We start from the raw sequence: 21,513 nt of genomic DNA on the forward strand, positions 1-21,513 counted from the left end.
CCAACAAAACTGCAATGTGGCTGAGAAATGTAGGAGAGTGCATAGAAATTTCATAAACACTAAGTGCTGTTTTCCCCCCAAGTATTTTATTTTCCTCATATACTTTCATAGATGAGTAAACCAAGGCACAGAGAGGAGAAAATACTTGCCCCAAATCACACATTGGGGGGGTTCAGAATTAGAAGCCAGGGCTCTCTGATGGCAACATCCAAATTCTTTCTACAACACCCTGCTGCCTCTGTCCTAGAGCTCACATTATCCCAGCCTTTTCCACACACCCACATGTTCCATCACTTATGATTTTGATTGTAAGCAATAGCGTGCTGGTAAATGGTAAACAACTGGTTTTCAAAACAAAACAAAACAAATCCTTATTTGGTGGTCGTTGCCACTTTTCATGGAGTAAATAATCCCGCCATGGCCAATTTCAAGTTACCAATTTCACTGAATGTAAAAAGGCGGGACAAAGTGCACACTGGTGCAAGCTGGCCCCAATACATCATTGGTCATTAGCAACAGGAAGTTTTTCTTGCCAATGTAAATAAATCGATGTTACTAGAAAGAGACTCAGGGACATCTGGGTGGCTCAGTCAGTTAAGCGTCTGCCTTTGGCTCGGGTCATGATCCCAGGGTCCTGGGATCAAGTCCCGAGTTGGGCTCCTCGCTTGGCGGGGATCCTGCTTCTCTCTCGGCCTGCCGCTCCCCCTGCTTGTGCTCTCACTCTCTCTCTTTCTCTCACTCTCTCTCTGGAAATACATAAATAAGATCTTAAAAAAAAAAAGATGTCAGAGACTCACAGAACTGAAGGGTGACTGAAGAAAGTAACTTGAGAACTGGATAGGAAGCACAAAGATAGGAATTATCTGATCAGGATTCTGTTCTGGGGACAAAATCCCCATAAGCCATTCTTTTTCACTCCTGTGTCAATCACTTAAGTTTCGAAGTCCAACAAAAGGGCATGTGATTGAGTAAGAGTAGATTGCATGCCTGCCCCCTTGGCAATACCAGAACAAGGAGAGAAAGAATCTGGCTTACTCTGTTTCAATAGGGGGAGGCAAGCATCTGGACATGTCATCTCACAAAGGCTACATATTAGTTTTCTATTAATGCACAACAAATGACCACAACTTGAGTGGCTACAACAAAATCCATTTATTATCTCATAGTAATTGTAGGTCAGAAGTCTGGGCATGGTTTGTCTGGTTTGTCTGTTCAGGCAAGCCTGAAATCAAGGGGTTGGCAGGGCTACATTCCTTTCTGGAGCCTCTGGGGAAGAATCCACTTCCAAGCTATTCAGATTGTTGGCAGAACTCCTGTCTTTGCATCTGTAGGTCTGATGTCATTGTTTCTTTGCTGGCTATCTGCTGAAGGTCTCACTTAGTTCATAGAGGCCACCCATATTCTTTGCAATATAGCCTCCACCTTCAAATCCAGGAATAGAGAATTTTCATGCATCAAATCCCTCTCACTCTTCAAATATTTCTTGCCAGGAAGAGTGCAGTCCCCTCTAAGGTCTCACCTGATTAGGTCAGACCCACCTAAGACGATTTCCATATTTGAAGTTCAACCGATTTGGGACCTTAATAACATGTGGAAAATCCCTTCACAGCAGCATCTAGATTAGCATTTTATTGAATAATGGTTAAAAGGTATGTGTAACCAAGGGATGGGGATCTTGTAGGCCATCCCTGAATTCCATCTACCACAGTTTCATCTACTACAAAAATGGGGGAACTGTGTTACCTAAAAGGAAATTGCATGCCACTAGGAAAGATAAATGGATAGCAACAAGAGAGATATTCACTACCGTACGTTTGTTCAATATCTGCACATACTTTTGCCATCCCATACTTTGGAAAAATGACAATAGACAACTACTCTTCATATAAGCAAAATGCATTCAGTCACCCCTAAATGGAGATAAACATAAAGTCTTATCAATCATAGCATCTAGGTTCAAGTTTAGGATCTTCGGATGACATCCATTCTTCCTCTAGCTCAAATGAATGCTGTATCAATATTTTGTAATAAGGTGGATAAATAAAAAACTCAACTGTCACCAACTCACCATATATAAAATAGTAGGTAAAAGAAAAATAAAATGGGACACATTAAAACATATAAATATATGCATATTATAAAAAATATGGGTAACTACTGTAGTCTTCATTTCTAAAACTAGTTACCAGGTCAAAGTTGGTATAAGCTCTTTTTCTTTATTCTCCACATCATGTTTTCTGTCATCAAGTCACCATCTCAGTCAGATGGGCTCTTTACCTAGAAAAATGATTCAAACATTTATTCATGTGTATAGTCTGAGGGATTGGTAGCCTTGCATGTATGAGGTTGCTGTAGTAGCCTAATAATTTTAACCACTTTGGGATGTGATAAAGGACCTAGAAGATCTCCTGCCCTCCAGACACACTCCTTTCTACCCCCATTATGTAGCAGCAACCCTATTTTCTCATGAAAATTGAAATCAATCATCTTAGCCAGTACAAAAGTCCCCATTTTTACCTATTTGTCCATTGGCATGATGATTCCAAAACTGCCAGGTGGACATCTCAACTTCCAAATTAATGGAATCATTGTTGAGTAACCTGATAGAAACATGCCTTGCTTGGGTACTAAAAATTCTAACCCGGTAGAACCCAAAATTATAGGGACCATAAACAAAACATTTTGTGAATATGTCTTTAGGAACAACTCTAACTTTCATCATTTAATTCTTAGACCTAGGAATCCTGGTTGTTGACTAGATGGCATTATATATATTGGTGACTAGTTTAGAATATATACTATATATTGTAGGACAGCACCTCTAACACATTAAGTGTTGTCTTTTGAATGGTGGCATAACTGTCTTCAATAGAGTCATTATTCCATTGTATAAGGACAACTTTTTTCTGAGTGGTGCAGTACATGATAAAACCAGTGAATTCCATGGGTATAAGCCAATCACCACACTTTGGGTTTTAAAGTGAGTCCCTTGACCAGAAGCAACATTGTATGAAATTTCACAACTGTGGATGAGGCCTTCTCTGTAAGATCACAGATGGTGGTGCTGACAGAAGTACTGCAGGCAGAAAATCTGTATCAAAGATACTCATTTATTCCAGAGAAATTATAAAGCCAAGTGACTTCTTCATGATATAATTGGTCCAAATTAATTACCATACTCCCAGGTACCTGACTGGTCCCCTTGAGATTGGTACATATCAGAAACTCAGTATAGTTAGTGTTGCCAAGTTGGGCATTCAGCAGTTGGTAGGAGGGTGGTCACATCAGCCTTTGTGAGGGGAAACCATGTTGCTGAGGCCATACATAGCCTCTGTTAATGCTACTGTGACCACTTTGTACAGGTGCCCATTGAGCAAGCACAGGAGTAGCTGAATAAAGAGGCTTACTGACCACCACTGAGTAGGTCATATTGCCCACCTGATTACTGAGACTTTTGGTGAGCATTCACATCCAACATAATAGTCTCATGCTCCTGACCAGTCCCAAGAAGTTCATATACCACTTCCCTAAATCTGTTTTGTGTTCATTTCCCCAAATGTCTTCATTCAAAATCTCTAATTGGGATGAACCATTATCCCTGGACTTGGATCTGGATGCAACAACTTAGGAAACTTAGGTTTTTTTTCCTCTTTAGAGAGGAGTGAAGGCACTTTTGTTTGCATGAAGAATAACTGAATCATGTTACAATGTCATTTTTCCAAAGGGTGCAATGGCAGGAAGTGTGTATAGATGGATAAGTAAACTTTAATGAATATTTGTTAAAATAAAAATAATTTTTATTTTTTGTTATTCTTATATAAGACTTACAAAAAAGTTCCAAGAGGGATGCCTGGGTGGCTCAGTCGGTTAAGGGTCTGCCTTCGGCTCAGGTCATGATCCCAGGGCCCTGGGATCAAGTCCCGTATCGGGCTCCTTGCTCAGCAGGGAGCCTGCTTCTCCCTCTGCCTGCCACTGCCCCTACTTGGGCTCTCTCTTTCTCTCTCTCGCTCTTTCTCTAATAAATAAATAAAATGTTTTTTTTAAAGTTGCAAGAATAGTAAAAATAGTTCCTGTGTACACTTAACCTAGATTCACCAATGTTAACATTTATTGTATTTATTTTATCCTCTGTCCACACACACACACACACACACACACACACACACACACACACACACAATTTTTTAAAATATTTTGAGTGTAAGTTACAAAGGCATTCTCTTACAGAAAACAGTACAATAATCAAAATCAGACCACTAACACTGATATAATACTATTATCTAATTTAAATACCTTATTCAGTAAATTTTACCAACTGTCCACATTGCACTAGAATTTTGTGAGCAAGGAAGGGACAGAATCAAATCTCTTCTGGGGTGTGAAAAGGGCAGACAGTGCACTGAAGACCAGAGTAGGGTGCAATCCACAGGGATGGAGTTAAGGGGGATTCCATGGGTATTGGGCCTTTCTGCCATCCCCGGGCTCCAATGATACCATCTTTCCTCTCTTGAGGCTTCCAGAATTCCCTTGTGACCTTCCACACCTCTGGTGTTGCCATAACCACATATTTCTTTAAATAAACTTTACGTGGGACTGATTGCCCCAAGACTCTTCCACCACTTCAGCACCTAACACAGCTTGGAAGATCCACAGAGCTCCAGCACTATTACATAGACTGCTGTCTCACAGAGCGCAAGAGTTGGGGGCGTCCCCAGAGATCATCTATTCTCATCTTCACATTTGAAGTTGAGAACTGAGGCTCAGAGAACTCTGAGACTATTAGGGGCAGCTGGGAGAACATCCCATTGGCTTCTCTTAGACCTGGTGTCTTCCCCATACAACACACAGCTGGTCTACATTCCCCTCCCTACATAACAGTCACAATCTGCACACAGTGTGGAGCTGGAGGTGTGGGTGGTGATGGGTGAGGGAGCAAATGACACTTCAAGGAAGGCCTGTACTTAACTTGGGGAGCTTATAGATGGGCAGGTCATTCTTTTCTGAGACTGTAAAGTGGAGTCCATCTACCCGAATGTGGGAGCCGTTAACATACACTGGGAGAAACCTGAGGTAGGTGAGGGACTCTGTGGCCTAAGCTGGCACATGGTGAAAGCACCCACCTGCACAGAAAGGCCGCCCCAATCCCACAGAGCTTGGGTGTTTCATACCAACAAGAATAACCAGCACCCAGAAATGCAGGAACCGTGGCCCGGGCCTGAGGTGCCATAGAGATGCAGAGCTAGAGCAACACCTACCCCAAAGTCCTCAGGTTGAGATTCCCCAGGGGCTTGCCTGAGAAAAGGGCCAGGATCCAGGCCTGGCTGAAGGAGAGGAGCCTGGCAGTGAGGACAAGAGGCAAGGGAGGGGCTGGGGCTCCACAGTGCTGGCTCCTTCCTATTAATCCTGGGCTCTCTCCCCCCAGAATGTGGACATCACTCCAGAACCTGAGGAAGCCCTGGACACCATCCCTGCCCATTACTGAGCCCTTCCCAGGAGGCTAAATTGCCTTTGCTCTTTTTTCTATCCTGGGAGCTCCTGTTTCTGCCCTTGCCCACATGCTTAGGTACCACCAAACCTCTGAAGAAGTTATGGTTTAGGCCTAATTTCATCCTGAGAGCTCCAGTGAAGATCTCAGCAGCTCAAGCCAGGTCCTTGTTCAGTCAAAAGGCAGTCTAGCTTTACACAAAGCCTTGTCTTACTTTCCCAACTCTTGTTCTCTAAGCAACAAAGGTTACTCTTTCCCCTTGTAGGAGGGGAGAAGAGGCCAATGTGAGGTTTCCTTCACTATCCATAAAAACTTGTCTCTGTGATGAGGCTCTGGTCCTGCTGGGGTGGGGGATTGTGAGGGCTTTCTAGAGGGACAGGTTCCTGGGTAGCATTTCTTGAGATGAAAAGGGGGGCCTCGTGAACCCATCTCTTTATGGACGATGTGGCTAAGGGTATGAGATTTTTTTCTCACACAGGAAACGCCAGTACCTGGATCATAGTGCTCTCTGCTCCTACTCCTGCCCCCATCCTGGAGTTATTTCACTTTCCACATGGATAATACAACCAACACCCTGGGATTCCAGGGACATCATCTCCAGGAACAGTTATTTTCCCTCCCCTTCAACCACCCACTCTCTTGGACCTGGTCATTAGCTGGAGTTTTACCTCCTCTGTCTTCTTAAATGCAACTATCTGACCACCTACATCCTCTCTCATTATTTCATCTCGTTTAATGTCCCTCCAGGACACCTAGCAGCATGTCTATGACATATGAGTCACTTAAGTAATATTTATAAAGTAAACCATACTAGTTCTTGGACCTCATTAACATTTGTGTTGATTACTTCCTCCTTTGTTTCCCAATCCATTAACAGGATCTACCCATATTTTTACCAGTTGAAAGCTAATCTGCCCCTCAGGCTAGAACTGAAGCCCTCTCTTTCCCATATAAACAAGTTGATCTCTCCCCAACATGGGAAAAAGCAGAGAGCACATCCACTTCACTTTGCAGTTTCAACGTTTATTTCTGATACCAAAACTTGACAGCACACAAGGGGGAAAAAAAGCAACAGACAAGGAACAGCAAATAAATTTATCTTGCATGCCACTTTCAGTCAACAGGATGTGGCTCTCTAAATAGCTGTGTTTAGAAGGAATCTGAGGCTTCAGCCTCACTCAGGGGAAAGACTATTGCAACTGATTAGCAATATCTGTGGACATAAGAAAAAAAAATTAACAATCAATGATATATTTCAAACAGTAAGAAATATAAATACCAAAAAGTGCTTCCCTATACTTTCCTCATCTCCCCACCACGGGTGTCCCTAGGACTCCCAGATCATGCACATAAATACGTTCCCACAGACCCTATATCTCCCAATAACCCTAACTGCCAAAACCAAAGTGATATACCTACCCAACATCTCACTCAACCCAGAAGAAACCAATGGCACCAAAGTTGGCAGCGAAGTTGGCACTGGCTGTACCACCAGGACCAATAATGGGGCCAGCGAAGGTCTGAGGAAATCTGGAGCGGGCATTCTGGTGGTATCTGGCCCAGAAGGTAAAGGGGATTCTAGACCAGGGATCGCCAAAATCTCCTTCCTCATCCCAGGTCAGCAGCTCAAATTCAATGTCATCCCAGCTCCAGGGCCCAGATACGGCCTCATCTCCAATCCCCATGCGGGTTCTCGCCTCAGCCCGGGCCTCAGCCTCAGCTGCAGCAGCGTCCAGAGCATCCAAGGCCTCATCTGCAGCCTCCATGAACTGCGCAGTCCAGTCACGAGGATCTCTTTTCTGAACCTGAGAGGAAGAAAAGAAAATAAAACAAAATCCATAATAGTAGGAGCTAGTATTTATGAAGCACCTGCTATATATTTAGTACCCTACTTTGTGCTTTTTACATAACAGCAACAATAAGTATCACCAGGAATGTAGCACCTACCATGTGCAATATCTAAGGTCTTATTCCTGCTCTGCACCTTTCCCAGGCAGTCATACCTCAACCCTTGACCTATCAAGTCTGGAGCAGTTCCCCTATTACCTCTGCAATGAATCGCAGCACTTTCATCTTGCTAGTTTCATGGTAGGAACGGAGGCCCCAGAGGAACTCATACTCAGGAGGGTTGCTGTTGGGCACTCGTCTGTAATCCAGGTACCTTATAGAGCAGAAAGGTCTTTGTTTCTACACAGACAAGAATGGTAGTCCAACAATGCATCATACTATATTTGACACCCCCAATCTCAGGTAGCAACCACCCCAAACTCATTCCTAAACCTAGCTTAATTCTATTCTTTTTTTAAATTTATTTATTTATTTTTTTAAGTAGGCTCCATGTCCAATGTGAAGCCCAGTGCGGGGCTTAAACACACGACTCTGAGATCAACACCTGAGCTGAGCTCAAGAGTCAGATGCTTAACCAACTGAGCCACCCAGGCACCCCATAAACCTAGCTTAATTATATTCTAACAGCCAGGTCTTCAAATTCCTGTACCAGTGCTTCTACATTAAGCAGTCACCTAGAACTGCAGGGTGGCTTATATAAGGTCACAGAATGGACAATGCTTAATCTCACCCCTTGTGTCACAGCTCTAGCTCCACGTTCTTGTAATCTTGTTATTGAGCCACAGTTGGCCCATTGCAATGATTACTGTGCAGTGTAAACCTCAGCATTGGAAATGCCTACTGTGGGGATAGTGGGCAGGCTTTACTTGCAAGATAACTATACTGAAGAAAAATCCAACCACAAGCAGAGATACTCAATAAACACTTCCAAGTACGTATGTGTTTTTCTATGTGAATGTATATGTATAGTTTAAGGAAGAGCACAGGAAGGACTGTCCGAAGTTGACCAGCACACAGAACTCATGAGGACCAGACAAAACCCCTTAGATATCACTTACTTTTGCTTTACAAACTCATAAGTGAGAAGTTTCCTCAGATCTCCAAGAAGAGGATGTCTCACCCTGGTAGAATAAAAAAGAAATCCATAATCAGAGACCATGACACTGTCCAAAGAAAAGAGCTTTCTAGCACAGAGGTCAGAGATGAGAGAAGAGGCATAGAGTTTAGAACTATTTGCTGATCCACCCAGGTCACATCCTTGGGCTCTGTACCTCCCCAGACCAATTCCCCTAGACCACCAGGCTGATGCAGTCCTGGGACCATCCTCTGTTGCCAAAGGATGATATAAACAGGCAAGAGATGAGAGAGCCCAATCATACCCAGGACGCAGTCCCATCTTGCGTAGTGCCTCCCAGAGGACAGCTGCAATGGGAGGCAAGGGGAGACAAGGGACGGAAAATGAGCATGGAAATCAGGCTGTAGCCGACCCCCAGCTGCAGGTCCAGCGACTCACCTTCACTGGCACGGTTGCCATTCATGAAGATGACGCCCAAGATCACTAAGAGGAGACCCAGCTTGGGTGTGTCTTTGGTCCTGAAGGAGTACAAAAAAAAATATTTTCAGCAGTCATTTGTACGAGACACCCCAGGCAGCTTATCCATCTAGCTTCCCCAGTATTCCTCAGCAAGGGGGTTATGGTACCTAAGTTCTGACCATGACCTGGTATGTGGTCCTGAATCTTGGACCCTGACCTACTTGAACACTCCCGGGAAAAAAGCACCACTGAGAAAGGCAATGTTCCACCTCTTTTCCCATCTTACGTTCCCAGTATGCCAGCCAGGGACTCGGGGGTACTGATGAGAATATACAGGTGTTCTTCTTTGTCAATCTCCTTCAGCTGAATCCCAAATTTCTACAGGGACAAAAGAACAGACTATGAAATTACAATATCTAGCACCAGCTACCCATACTCAGTTGCTCACCTCCCTGTGAGACTTCAGCTCTAAACTCCCAGTAAGAATCCCACGAATCTTTGATATCAAAACCTTCCCTCATTATTCCTGTTCCTCAGGGCTGTCTTCTCACCTTCTCCAGGACAAAGCATGCACGTTCAATGATTTCTGGATAAACATCAGTGTATTCACGGATGATATCCCTCAGCATTTCTGTAGGAGAGAGAACAGAGTACCTGAGCTGAGCAGGAGCCACAGAGCTACAACCCCTTTGCCAGTCCTGCTAAAGGGAACACAGTCAGGGCCCTCAAGGCTGAAAAATGAAGAATCAGCCACAGAAAGAGGGGACTGAAGGGGAGGGGACTTATATATAAGCAAATGGATGTCCACAGAGCATGGGGTGAGGGGAAGGGCAGAGTGCTAGGGGAGGGCACTGGATGCCTACCTGAGCGCTTGATGGGCACCTTGGTATAATCTTTAAGCATCAGGTACTTGACCAACTTATTTGCCTGGGAGGGGAAAAGGAAATCGTTAAAGTTATTAAGATATTTACAGGAAAACTGATTGAATTATAGATAGGACGACAATGACAGGAGGAAGAGAGGGAAAAGTAACTGGGAATAACAGTTCTTACTCTTTCCTGAAGAAGGGCCACATCTCTGGGCTGTGAGGCACCCAGGTTCTGTGAGGCACGCGAATTGGGAGAGGGGCGCAGGTTTGGTGAGGGTCGCAGGTTCTGCCAGTCAGGTGGAACTGGCCAATCAGTGGGGATCCAGTCAGGTGGGAGTGGCCAGTCAGTGGGGAGTGGCCAATCAGGTGGTAGAGGCCAGTCAGGTGGTAGAGGCCAGTCAGGAGGGCCTTGCCAATCTGGAGGACCCTGCCAGCCTGGTGGGTTCTGCCATCCAGGTGGGGTCTGCCATCCAGGTGGATTCTGCCAAGCCAGTGGGTTCGGCCAGACAACCGGACCAGGCCAGACAATGGGGTTCGGCCAGATAACTGGATTCTGCCAGATCACTGGGTTCGGCCAGATCACTGGGTTCTGCCAAGCAACTGGGTTTTGCCAGGCTGGTGGGGTCTGCCTAGCTGGGGGGCTCTGACGTGCTGGTGGGGTCTGCCTCGCTGGCTGGTTCTGCCAGCCTGATGGGTTCTGCCAGGCCAACGGGGTCTGCCAGAGCACATTAGGGGGTGCGCCAGGTGGGTTCTGAGTGGTAACTGGAACCGGTGCAGACCTCCACGTCCCTGTAGCCAGTGGGGCCCGCCTCTGCTCCCCACTGCTGTTCTCGTCCACATTCAAGTTATTAATCTGTATCATCAGAGAGAAGGAAGGTCCAGGGTCACCAAATGTTTGTTTCCTCACCCTATCTATTCCAGGAAGGCCCCCTAAAACCCTCACCTGTAGTGACAGCCTGACCCACTAGCCAATGGTCACCCTGAGTCCTGGGCTTGTCTTTCACTGTCTTCCAGGTAGGAGTTTCATCTCTGAATCAGGCCAGGAGCAACCCAGGGGTGGGGCCTGAGGCTTCTCCTCTTCCTATGTCCAACACTGGCTCTGCTTGTACCACCCTGGACAAATCACTCAGGTCACTTCACCTCTCTGGGACTTAGTTTCCTTCTCTGTACAACTGAGACTGCGAACCCTAGCTGGTAATATCTTGAAGATTTAAGGAGATAACCTGTGTGAATGTGCCTAGCTCAAGACCTAATACATGGTGGCTATTATGAGAAGGTAAACTGAATTACATGCAGAGTATATATATATATATATATATATATATATATATATATATATATACACACACACACACACACATATATTATGTGTCCATGTCTCATTTCCCCATTAGTCTGTGGATATTCAGAGGGCAGAAATGATCACATTCACCTTATCATCCCCTACAACCTAACTGAATACAGGACATTATATATATATGTTTTGTTTTGTTTAGAACAAATGAACCTCAGAAAAGAAAGGAGAGAGCCCAAAGCAAAGTGGAGCTAGCAGGGATCTCACCTTGCGGGTCCTCTTGCCCCGAATTATAGTCCTGGACTCCAGATTCTGAGCCTGGGAACCATCTGCTGATGTCTGTGCAGCTGCACCATCAGATTCAGGGATACCTGGGTTGGTCTCTACCTCAGGCTGGGAAGTGGCCATCTTGGCTTGGTTAATATTCTGGGTCTGGGTATCAACTGTTGGGGCCTTAGTGGTGTCATTCCAAGCCTTAAAGGCTGTTTTAGGCTGAGTGTTGGCCATCTCAGTGGCACTGAGAGACTGAGAGAAATTGTAGGTGGCATTTGGGCCCACCTTAGTAGTGGCATTCTGGGCCTTAAAGGCCATCTCAGACTTGTTAGCAGTTAAGTCATTGGTGGTTGCTGCCTGGGAAAAATCATAGGCAGCATTTGGGCCCTTTGGGGTGGCATTCTGGGACTTAAAGGCCGCCTTAGGTGGCGCACTGGGCATCTCCTTGGCATTAAGAGCCTGAGAGAAATCATAGGCCCCATTTGGGCCTTTTGTGGTGGCATTCTGAGCCTTAAAAGCTGTTTTGGGCCTAGCGGCAGCTGCTAAAACCTGAATATCACCCATCTCACTGGCTGTGGGGGGCTGTGAACTCTGGGGACTAGCATTCGGCCCAGCTGCTGTGGCCTGGTTGGTAGGTGGAGCCTCCGAGATCTGGATGGCCTCCATCAGGGTCTGCATAAGCAAGGTGCTGTCTTCTACGGAGGCCTCAGCCTGCAAATACAGGGGGAGAAAATTAAATTTCTGGGCCTCCGAAGTGGAAGCAGGAGGGTAGGGGGAGCAGTGCAGGGGAAGCGCAGGCAGGCGGGTGGTGCAAAAAGGCTGAGGCGCAGATTTAGACCACCAGCAAGGGGCGATGGGAGGCAGAATGGTAACAAAACGTGTGGTAGGGATGGAGTCGGGCAGGACTAAATGAGGGGTGGGGCGGAATGAGGAGCGGGGACGAAGTAGAATGAAGGGGGCGGTGGGGGTTGATGGAGGTTAGAGCAGAGCAATGCGGTGTGGTGTGCGGCAGGAGCTACAGACTCGAGGCGAGAGCAAGGGTGCCGCCTCGAGGAGTTGAGGAGAATAAGGGGGGGTCGCAGGGGTGGGGAATGCAGGAGAGAGGGAGGGTGGCGGCGGGAGGTTGGGGGAGGGGGTGGCAGACTGCTCTACAAGCGTCAGGACTGTGGAAAAAAATGGTTCCTTACCCAACCCGCATTCTCTGGGCAGATTGCCCTGACTACTAACAGGGTCTCCCCTTTCTCTAAGCAGGGACTGATGGCTGAAAAGGGACGCCCCTCCCCCCCCATAAACCATGGGAATCTGAAAGATGACGGAGTCTAGGCACGAAGAAGGCAAAATCAGATCCAGGCTTTTGGGTGGCCAAAGGGGCCCCAGGGAACTGTCGGCTAGGGAAATGGTGGGGTGGGGAGTGGAGATCTCACCTGGAAGCCGAGGAGGCCCGCACCACAGTCCATTTTCTGAGCCATGGCTCCTGTCCCTCTGGCAAGAGCAGAGCCTGGGGGGTGTGGGGGAGGAGCTGGGCGTTATACTACAGAGGGCAAATACGAAGGACCGAATTTTTTTGGGGGGGTGTCTGGGGTTTGACTGTGGGGGCGAATGAGGCGCTGAATGTGAGGGGAACGGGCTCGATCAGAGTGGGAAAAGTGAATGGGTGTCAGGATGGAGGCTCTGTATCCTGAGATACTACCCCGAGAAGCTACTGACGGGGAGAAGCTTCAAATCGGGGTTCGGAAAGCCAGTAACAGTTCTGAATCCAAGGGGAGTGGGTTGGGACTCGCATATGGTAAATTGAATGGAGGTTTCGAATCGGGAGGAATCGTATGACAGTACAGATTGAGGTCGAGAAATCTGTGGAGATTTTTAACGATGGGAGGGGTTCGGAGAACGAACAGGGGTTCTGAGTAAGGGAGGATCGGGTGAGGGGTGTGAATGGGGGTTCGGGGAGTGGAAGGGGGATCAGATTCCGGGGTAAAGGGATCGAAATGAAAAATGGGGGGCCCGCACCAGGGGGCAGATGCCCTGTCTGGGGGCTAATTCTCACCTTGCCTCAGGCCCCAACCCCAACCCCCTCGTTGCCTCCCTTCTTCACGACTCAGAGGATCGGGATTGCAGTGCTCGGCTCTCTGCAGCCGCACCCTCTCCTTGTCCAGGAGAAAATGCCAGCGCGGCAGCTAGGACGACCCCGCCTCTCCGCCTAATATACCACCCACCGCCTCAGATAGTTGTGCGCATGCGCAAGAACTGACCGACCAAATAAAAGTCCCGCCCGCTTCCCCAACAAAAGCTTCGTCCCGAACACCATGGTGCGCATGTGCAGTGGGAGGCAATCCCGCCCCTTTGCCAACACACCATCCCACCACCAACCAGGTCGACAGTATACCACAGTCCCACCTCCTTCATCAATATCCCCTCCCCCAAACAGATGCGCTGTGCCTTTAGGTCCCACCCCTTGCCCCACACACCGGCCCCCTACCTTTTCCGCAATGCGTCTCTGTTCTATCCCTCTCCCCCTTTGGCCCCTCCTGTCCGGTCGGCAAGCATCTCCACCCCCCTGCCTAGCACCACTTAGGTCACTATTAAGGTGTCTGTGTGGGGTCTCTAACTGCAACAAGTGCTAGGCTCCTGCTAAGCACCCCCCCCCCACTTTGGGACCCAGGAAAAGGAATGGCCAGAGAGAAAACACTGTTGGAGGTAGAAAAAGTCTGCACCTGCCACAAGAATCTGTATGATCCCCCTCAACAGATCCCAGACTCATAAACATTAGCTTCTTTCTTGCCCTTTGTGCAGCTCCAGCCATGCGCATATTTTGTGTGCAGGTGAGGAGGGGAGGGAAGGGAACAGTTTGAACATCACAGCGCAATCTGTGCTAGGGCTTGTCTTTCTCTCATGGCAGCCCTGGGAGGTGGATGTCAGCATCCCCATTTTACAGGTCATAAAGCTGAAGCACAGACACGCTGCATGAACTAGACAAGGCCACAGAGCCAGTGAACAGAAAATGCAAAATGTGGGCCTCGAGTCTTGACTCCAAAACCCATGTTCCACTAGTGCTGGCCTGGGAAGTGAGGCACCCTCCCCTCTTCAGTTTTGAGCGACAGATCCCACACATACGCCTCTTCTGCCCTGTCAACACCTGTCCCAAACAAGCGAGGTTTGTGCTGAGACTTAAGCTCATGCTCTGCATTTAGGAGAACACAGAGACCCCTAGTCCCCACCCACTCTGTGTGGGTCCATCCAGGTGTGGGAACTGTTCCTGGGAGTCCACTCCCTGCTCCCAGTCAGTTCTCTCCCTGTGAGTGGCACAAACACCGCTGCCCCTGAGGCCTTCCTGGTACCTGCTTGAGCAGCCAGGACAATCAGACACTTGTGTCCCTGAACCATGGCAAGCCTGGATTCAGTGTAAATGTTTACCCTGGTTCCTTCCAGGGCTTGGGCCCCAATTCCTGGGACGAATTGCTGGGCCATTCTACCCCAGCTGTGTGAGCTGGCTCAGGTCATTCCACTTCTCTGAGCCAGATTCTCAACATACAAAACGGGAAGCACAAATAGCACTGACTGGAGTCCGACCCAAGGACACACATGCCGCTATGCTTCCAGATGACTGGCGACTCAGACAGAAAATCATATACAGATGTGAAATGACTCAAATGGAACTGATACTTTCCAAAAATACAAGGCAGACCTTGGTACATTTCACATTTGTTCTGGCATCAGCTCCTGCCAGGAGTCTGCATATGAAAGAAAGCTAACGCTAGAAAGGATGGCAGCATTTGGTCCCCAAGGGCCAACATCAATTCTGCCTGGCTGGATGACTTTCCTCATCTGTTGCATAGCAACCTCCCCTGTCAGCTGCCTGTTTTTCCTCAGCACTTCCTCTGTAAAGTGTCTGCAGTGGGACGTGATCAGACTCAGGAAAGGAGGTCTGAAACACCATTTTATATGCTATCTGCCTCTGTATCTGTATCTCCAGTCTCGGTTTGGCCTATGAATTCTAGATCCATAATCCCACTGCCTGCCTCACTTCTGCAACTGGATATTCCTCAATATCTCCAAATTTAACAAGTCACAAACACTGATTCCTTTGTATATATCCTTTTCCTCACCAACACTGTGTTCCTCCTTTAGTCATGCCACTCTCTCCCCCTTAGAATAAAAAGTCTTTTAGGGAGATGGATTTTTGTTTTATTCATTGCTGTATACCCTCTACCTACAATGGTACCTGGCGTATTTTATATGCTCAATGAATGAATCACACCATCCACCCTGTTGCTCAAGCAAGAAATCTGAGAGGTATTCTTTCTTTTTTCCTTCCTGTGATGAGTTCATTTACTTTTCCTTATACAAACAGTGAATATTTGTCATGAAAAATTTAAACACTGGGGCGCCTGGGAGGCTCAGTCGGTTGTACATCTGACTCTTATTTCAGCTCAGGTCATGATCTCAGGGTTGTGAGATTGAGCCCCGTGTTGGGCTCTACGCTCAGCGTGGAATCTGTTTGAGATTCTCTTCCTCTCCCTCTGCCGCTTGCCCCACTCACACACACTCTAAATAAATAAATAAAATCTTTTAAAAATGAAAATAAAAATTTAAACATTAAATATTTTAGAAATTAAGTAAACATCACTCCAAATGGCACCACACTACCCTGAGATAACTGCCAATAAGATTTGGATGCTACTTTTCATGTAACACTTTGTGCGTATATATGCTTACATAAATGGGATTATATATATATGCCATATTTTAAATTGCATTCTTTTGCTTACTGCCTCCCACTCCTTTCACCTCAACCCTCATCTGCCAAACATGCATTTTAACAACCATTTTTATATCTTTCCATGTTTAAAAAGTCATCTTATTTTTTACTATCTTACAAAAATTAAGATCATATACATTTTAATGCATCGGATTTATTTTAGTTAACACTAATCTACCTCTGACTCATTCTTTTACATTGCTGTATAATATTCCATGATAGGGATGTACTGCAATGTAGTCAATTATTTCCCCACTGATGGTCATTCTAGTTTCAAGGTGTTGGGGAGCACATACATACAAACAACACTGCAATAAAATACTTATACATATATCCTTGTATTTTATACTTAATGTTTTTCGTTCCTGTCACACCAGATGCCCAGGAATAAGACAGACATACTCTACAGTGCTTGGTAATATAAAAACTTTTCCAACCTTTTGCCAATGTGATGTGTATTTTGTTGGTATCTCCTGTGGTTTTAATTTACATTTCTGATGTACGCAGTCAAACACACATTCTTATATTGATGGACCTATTTGATTTCTTTTGTAAAGTAATTGGGCAAGTCTTTTATCTTATGTTGTCTCTTTGTCTTATTTTTAGGACTTCTTTATACAGTCCTACAGATGCTTATTGAAAACCCTTAGTACTAGATATATTTCAATTATTTTTTTTCACATTTTAGTAAGGGAATACTGTGTATATACTCTATATTATGTAAGAGTTCAAACTGCAAAAGCCTTTATAAAGGCCAGATACTCACTTTTTCACATTCCCTTAGCACCAAGAGAATGTGATCTAGGATTTACCAGTGTGGCAGGGTCCTGAAAACTACCCTGAGGTTCAATGATTCACTAGAGGGACTCACTGAACTCAGAAAAGGTGTTACACTCATGGCTACTGTTTATTACAGTAAAAGCATACTGATTTTAAATCAACCAAACTAAAAGGTGCACAGGAAAGCCTCCAGGAGAAACCCGGCATACACTTCTGGTTTTCTTCTCTCAGGGGAGTTGTAGGACCAGTGCTTAAATCTCCCAGCAAGATATGTGGCAATCTGGGAAATTTGCCTGAGCTGGGATTTTACTGGGGGTCAGTCAGGTAGGCATCAGACACTTGTGTGGCTGACCTTAGTAACTCAGCCTCTAGCCTGTGCACAGGTGCCACAAGGCCACAGGCCCCACTATATATGTAATATATAATACCAAAAGGGCCAAGGCCTACTATAAATCATACTGTTAACATAAACTATCTAGTATGGCCCAAAGTTCCAAGTGAACAAAGACACTCTAATCAGGCAGGATATTCCAAGGGCTTGGAGATTATCCCGTAGGAGCTTGTTAAGAGCCAGACCTATCTTTGGAATGTACAGACATTTTTGGAAATCACAGGTTATAGACCGCACACACCTGTGGAGTCAATTCTTGTACTACAATCCAGTTTCTAGGAGCACCACTGGTAGCAGGGCTAAGGGCATCATCTAGTATCCAGTGTTCAGTGGTGGCAGTAATGGTAGCCAACCAGCTAATACTTATGGCATGATTTTTGAACAAATAAATTATTATTAATTCTATTTTTAAATTTTTTTAACTTTTTGAAATAATTATAGATACACAGGAAACTGCAAAGATAGTACAGAGAGGTCCTATGTACCCCTTCAGCCACTTCCCCCAATGGGCAGTTATTATCAATACAATATCAAAACCAAGAAATTGACATTGGTATGATATATGCGTATAATTCTATCACATGTGGAGGTTTCTATAGTAATCACCACAGCAACCAATATACAGAATTATACCATCCCCTCAGATTTCCCTATACTACCCCTTTACACTCACATTCATCATCCTTCCCTCCACTATCCCCAACCCTTAGCAGTCACTAATATGTTCTCCAACTTTATAATTTCAACATTTCAAAAGGTTATAAATTGGAATCATACAATAGGTCACAGTGTAAGTGACTTTTTTTCCACTCAGCATAATACCTTTGAGATACACCCAAATTGTTATGTATTAATGGTTTGTTCCTTTTTATTGCTGAGTACTATTCCATGATATAAATGTGCCACAGCTGGTTTAACAATTCACCCACTGAAGGACATCTGGGTAGTTTCCAGTTTGGGGCTATTATGGAATAAAATTGCTATAAATTTGTGTACAATTTTTTTTTCTGTGAACATAAATTCTCATTTCTCTGGGATAAATGCTCAGGACTGCAATTGCTGGGTAGTATAATAAGAACATGTTAGTTGTATAAGAAACTGACAAACTTTCCCAGAGTGGTTGTATCATTTTACACTCCCACCAGCAATGTGTGAGTGATCCATTTTCTCCAAATCCTTGCCAGCAACCTGTTGTATATTTTTAGCCACTCTCATAAATGTGAACTAATAACTCATTGTGGTTCTAATCTGCATTTCCCTAATGTCTAATGATGGTGAACATTTTTAACATGTACTAAATATTTCTTCATGTCTTTTGCCCATTTTCTAATTGGTTTCTTTTTCTCTTTTTCATTTCTTATTTCTCGCCTTCCGATGAACTGAATTTTTTTGTAGAATTCTGCTATTCTGTTTGTATCCCTCTAAAATTCATATGTTGAAATTCTAACCTCCCCACAGATGATAGTGTTAGGAGGTGGGCCTTGGGTTAGGCTGTGAGGGTAGAGTTCTCATGAAAGGGATTAGTGCTCAGAGGCCTCCAGAGATATTTTTAATCCCTTCCACCATGTGAGGACACAGCAAGAGGCCATGAAAAGAGGGCTATGAATAGAGCCCTCACCAAATGTAACCATGCTGGTGCCCTGATCTTAGGCTTCTCAGCCTCCAGAACTGTGATAAATAAATTTCTGTTGTTTGTAAGCTACCTAGTCCGTGGTATTTCATTATAACAGCCCAAATGGACCAAGACAAAGTCTATTTTATCTATGTTTTTGAGCATATAACTTCAAACAGACTTCTATAGTGACTGTTACAGGTATCATATTATATATATATGTGTGTATACACACACACATATTTTATTTTTTAAAGATTGTATTTATTTACCTGACAGAGAGAGAGACAGTGAGAGAAGGAACACAAGCAAGGGGAGTGGAAAGGGAAAAGCAGGCTCCCGCTGAGCAGGGAGCCCAATGCAGAGCTCAATCCCAGGACCCTGGGATCATGACCTAAGCTGAAGGGAGATGCTTAACGACTGAGCCACCCAGGCGCCCCCGTTTTCCTTCTTTTGAAAATGTCTCAATTTCCTCTACATATTACTAAAGGATATTTTTATTTGGTATATAATTCTGGGTTGACAGTTTCATTCTCAGAGCACTTGAAAAATACTGTGGCCTCCATGGTTTCAAATGAGGTATCTGCTGTCATTGATCTGGTGTTCTCCTACAGGTAAAGTACCATTTCTCTCTCTGGTGGCTTTCAAGATTTTTAACTTCTGTCTTTAGCTTTCACAAGTTTGAAAATGATGCACCTTGGTATGAATTTATTCGGCTGTATCCTTTCTGGAGTTTACTCAGCTTCCTGACTCTATGGGATTTTGCTTTTTTTCCAAATTTGGGGAATTTTCAGCTACTTTTCTAGCCCTTCTTTCTCTCTTGTTCTTTGACTATGACAACACCTATGTTAAATCTTTCATAATAGTCCAACAAGGGCCTGAGGCTCCGTTTTTGTTTTTCACTCTATTTTTTTTCTCTGTTGGTCTGATTGGATAATTTCTATTATTCCATCTTAGAGTTCACTGATTTATTCTTCTGTCATATTATTTTCCTGTTGAAGTCATCTATTGAGGTTTTTTTAAAGTTGATTTATCAGATTTTTTCAGTTCTTAAATTTCTTTTTGATTCTTCTTTATATCTTCCATTTCTTTGGGAGATTTTCTTTTTTTAAAAAATGATTTTATTTATTTGAGAGAGACTCAGAAAGAGAGCACGAGCAGGGCAGAGAGGGACAAGCAGTCTCCCTGCTGAGCAGGGAGCCCAATGCGGGACTCGATCCCAGAATCCTGGGATCATGACCTGAGCCGAAGGCAGACGCTTAATTGACTGAGCCACCCAGGTACCCCTCTTTGGAAGATTTTCTGTTTCTTTGTTGAGACTTTCTATTTTTCCATTTGTTCTTTTTTTTTTTTTTAAGATTTTATTTATTTATTTGACAGAGAGCGAGAGAGCACAAGCAGGGGGAAGAGTAGAGGGAGAGGGAGAAGCAGGCTTCCCGCCAAGCAGGGAGCCCAATGCAGGGCTCGATCCCAGGACCCTGGGATCATGACCTGAGCGGAAGGCAGATGCTTAACCATCTAAGCCACCCAGGCGCCCCTTTCCATTTGTTCTAAGAATGCTCACAAGTGTTCCTGAAACATGTTTATGACGTCTATTTAAAAATCCTTGTTAGATGATTCTAATATCTGTGTCATCTTGGTGTTGGTGTCTGTTGACTGTCTTTTCTCATCCAAGTTGTAATTATCATAGTTCTTGATATAACTAGTCATTTTCAATTGAATCCTAGATATTTTGCATAGTATATTATGAGGATCTGAATCTTACTTAAATCTTGTTTTATCACATGTGGGTGAGTCCACATTCCCACTCAGCCTCCACTGACACCTGAGAGAGAGGGGTCCTTTTATTGAGGGCTAAGTGAGAGTTCCCAGCTCCATATTAAGGTTTTCTGGTTATCAGCCTGAGTGGGAGGGACCTGGGTACCTAATACATGGTAAATGTGTATCATTTTTAGTGCTGGGTGGTGATAAAAATCCCATTTGTCCACTATGCCTTCTTTTGACATGACTTCATTGGTTAGGGGGAGGTGCATTTTATTATCATCTTTAGGGATGGAGATCAGGCTCCCCCACGTGGTTTCTGACATTATGGGACTGGGCTATTCCCACTCCCCATTTGCCCTTCCCTGACACTCGTCCGGAGATTAAAGACCTCATTACAGCCTGGCAAGCATGGAAGTATAGGGTCTCTAGTTGGCTTTTTGCTGGTAGGCGTAGGGACGCAGTCTCCCCTCTGGCATTTAGCTAGAGTAGGGCAGTTACTGTCTAAAATTCCCTAGAAGGTGTGCCATCTTATCTCTAACTTTTAAGGTCTTCTCATGTTTGGTTTATATACAATGCCCAGGGATCAATAGGGTAAAGTATATCTACACCATTTACTCCTTCCTGCTGGAAGCAAAACTCCTCAATTCTGATGCTTTTAAAAAATGTACAATGATTGGAATTTCTAATGTACAGTCATACTGTTAAGAAAATAATTTGATCTCTTATTTTACAATATATACAGCAATTATTTTGTTGTTTTAGATGATTTGCTAAACATCAAGAACAATTTTGGGTAATAATCCCAGTAAGTAACATCCTTTTCTTTTTCCTGAAATGATTTTACCATTTCAACATTTAGAATGTTTGTTGCTTTCTTACAAGTAGTTTTAAAAATCATATTTAGTAGT

The 21,513-nt window shown here is 44.7% G+C and overlaps 1 protein-coding gene across 9 annotated transcripts in view; it reads right to left on the reverse strand.

The window, feature by feature from the left end:
* Nucleotides 1–6,487: 6,487 nt before the first annotated feature.
* The window catches only part of MAGED1 (MAGE family member D1), a 65,176-nt gene continuing 50,150 nt past the window's right edge, over nucleotides 6,488–21,513 (reverse strand). For 4 of the 9 annotated variants that reach the window (XM_027607402.2, XM_027607401.2, XM_027607403.2 and 1 more), the window contains 11 exons: nucleotides 12,727–12,800; nucleotides 11,297–12,013; nucleotides 9,920–10,588; nucleotides 9,731–9,794; nucleotides 9,419–9,498; nucleotides 9,154–9,245; nucleotides 8,847–8,926; nucleotides 8,392–8,755; nucleotides 7,532–7,646; nucleotides 6,905–7,290; nucleotides 6,488–6,698 (listed from right to left, as the gene is read on the reverse strand). In XM_027607402.2, coding sequence (XP_027463203.1) covers nucleotides 6,913–7,290; nucleotides 7,532–7,646; nucleotides 8,392–8,755; nucleotides 8,847–8,926; nucleotides 9,154–9,245; nucleotides 9,419–9,498; nucleotides 9,731–9,794; nucleotides 9,920–10,588; nucleotides 11,297–12,013; nucleotides 12,727–12,800 — 2,633 coding nt within the window. In that variant the 3' untranslated portion in view covers nucleotides 6,488–6,698; nucleotides 6,905–6,912. Of the gene's footprint in view, nucleotides 6,699–6,904; nucleotides 7,291–7,531; nucleotides 7,647–8,391; nucleotides 8,756–8,846; nucleotides 8,927–9,153; nucleotides 9,246–9,418; nucleotides 9,499–9,730; nucleotides 9,795–9,919; nucleotides 10,589–11,296; nucleotides 12,014–12,726; nucleotides 12,801–13,346; nucleotides 13,732–21,513 lie in introns of those variants that run through there. The other 5 variants (XM_027607408.2, XM_027607407.2, XM_027607409.2 and 2 more) reach the window with 4 other exon arrangements.

The sequence above is a fragment of the Zalophus californianus genome, chromosome X (genome assembly GCF_009762305.2).
Source record: "Zalophus californianus isolate mZalCal1 chromosome X, mZalCal1.pri.v2, whole genome shotgun sequence".
NCBI classification, from domain to species: domain Eukaryota; kingdom Metazoa; phylum Chordata; class Mammalia; order Carnivora; family Otariidae; genus Zalophus; species Zalophus californianus.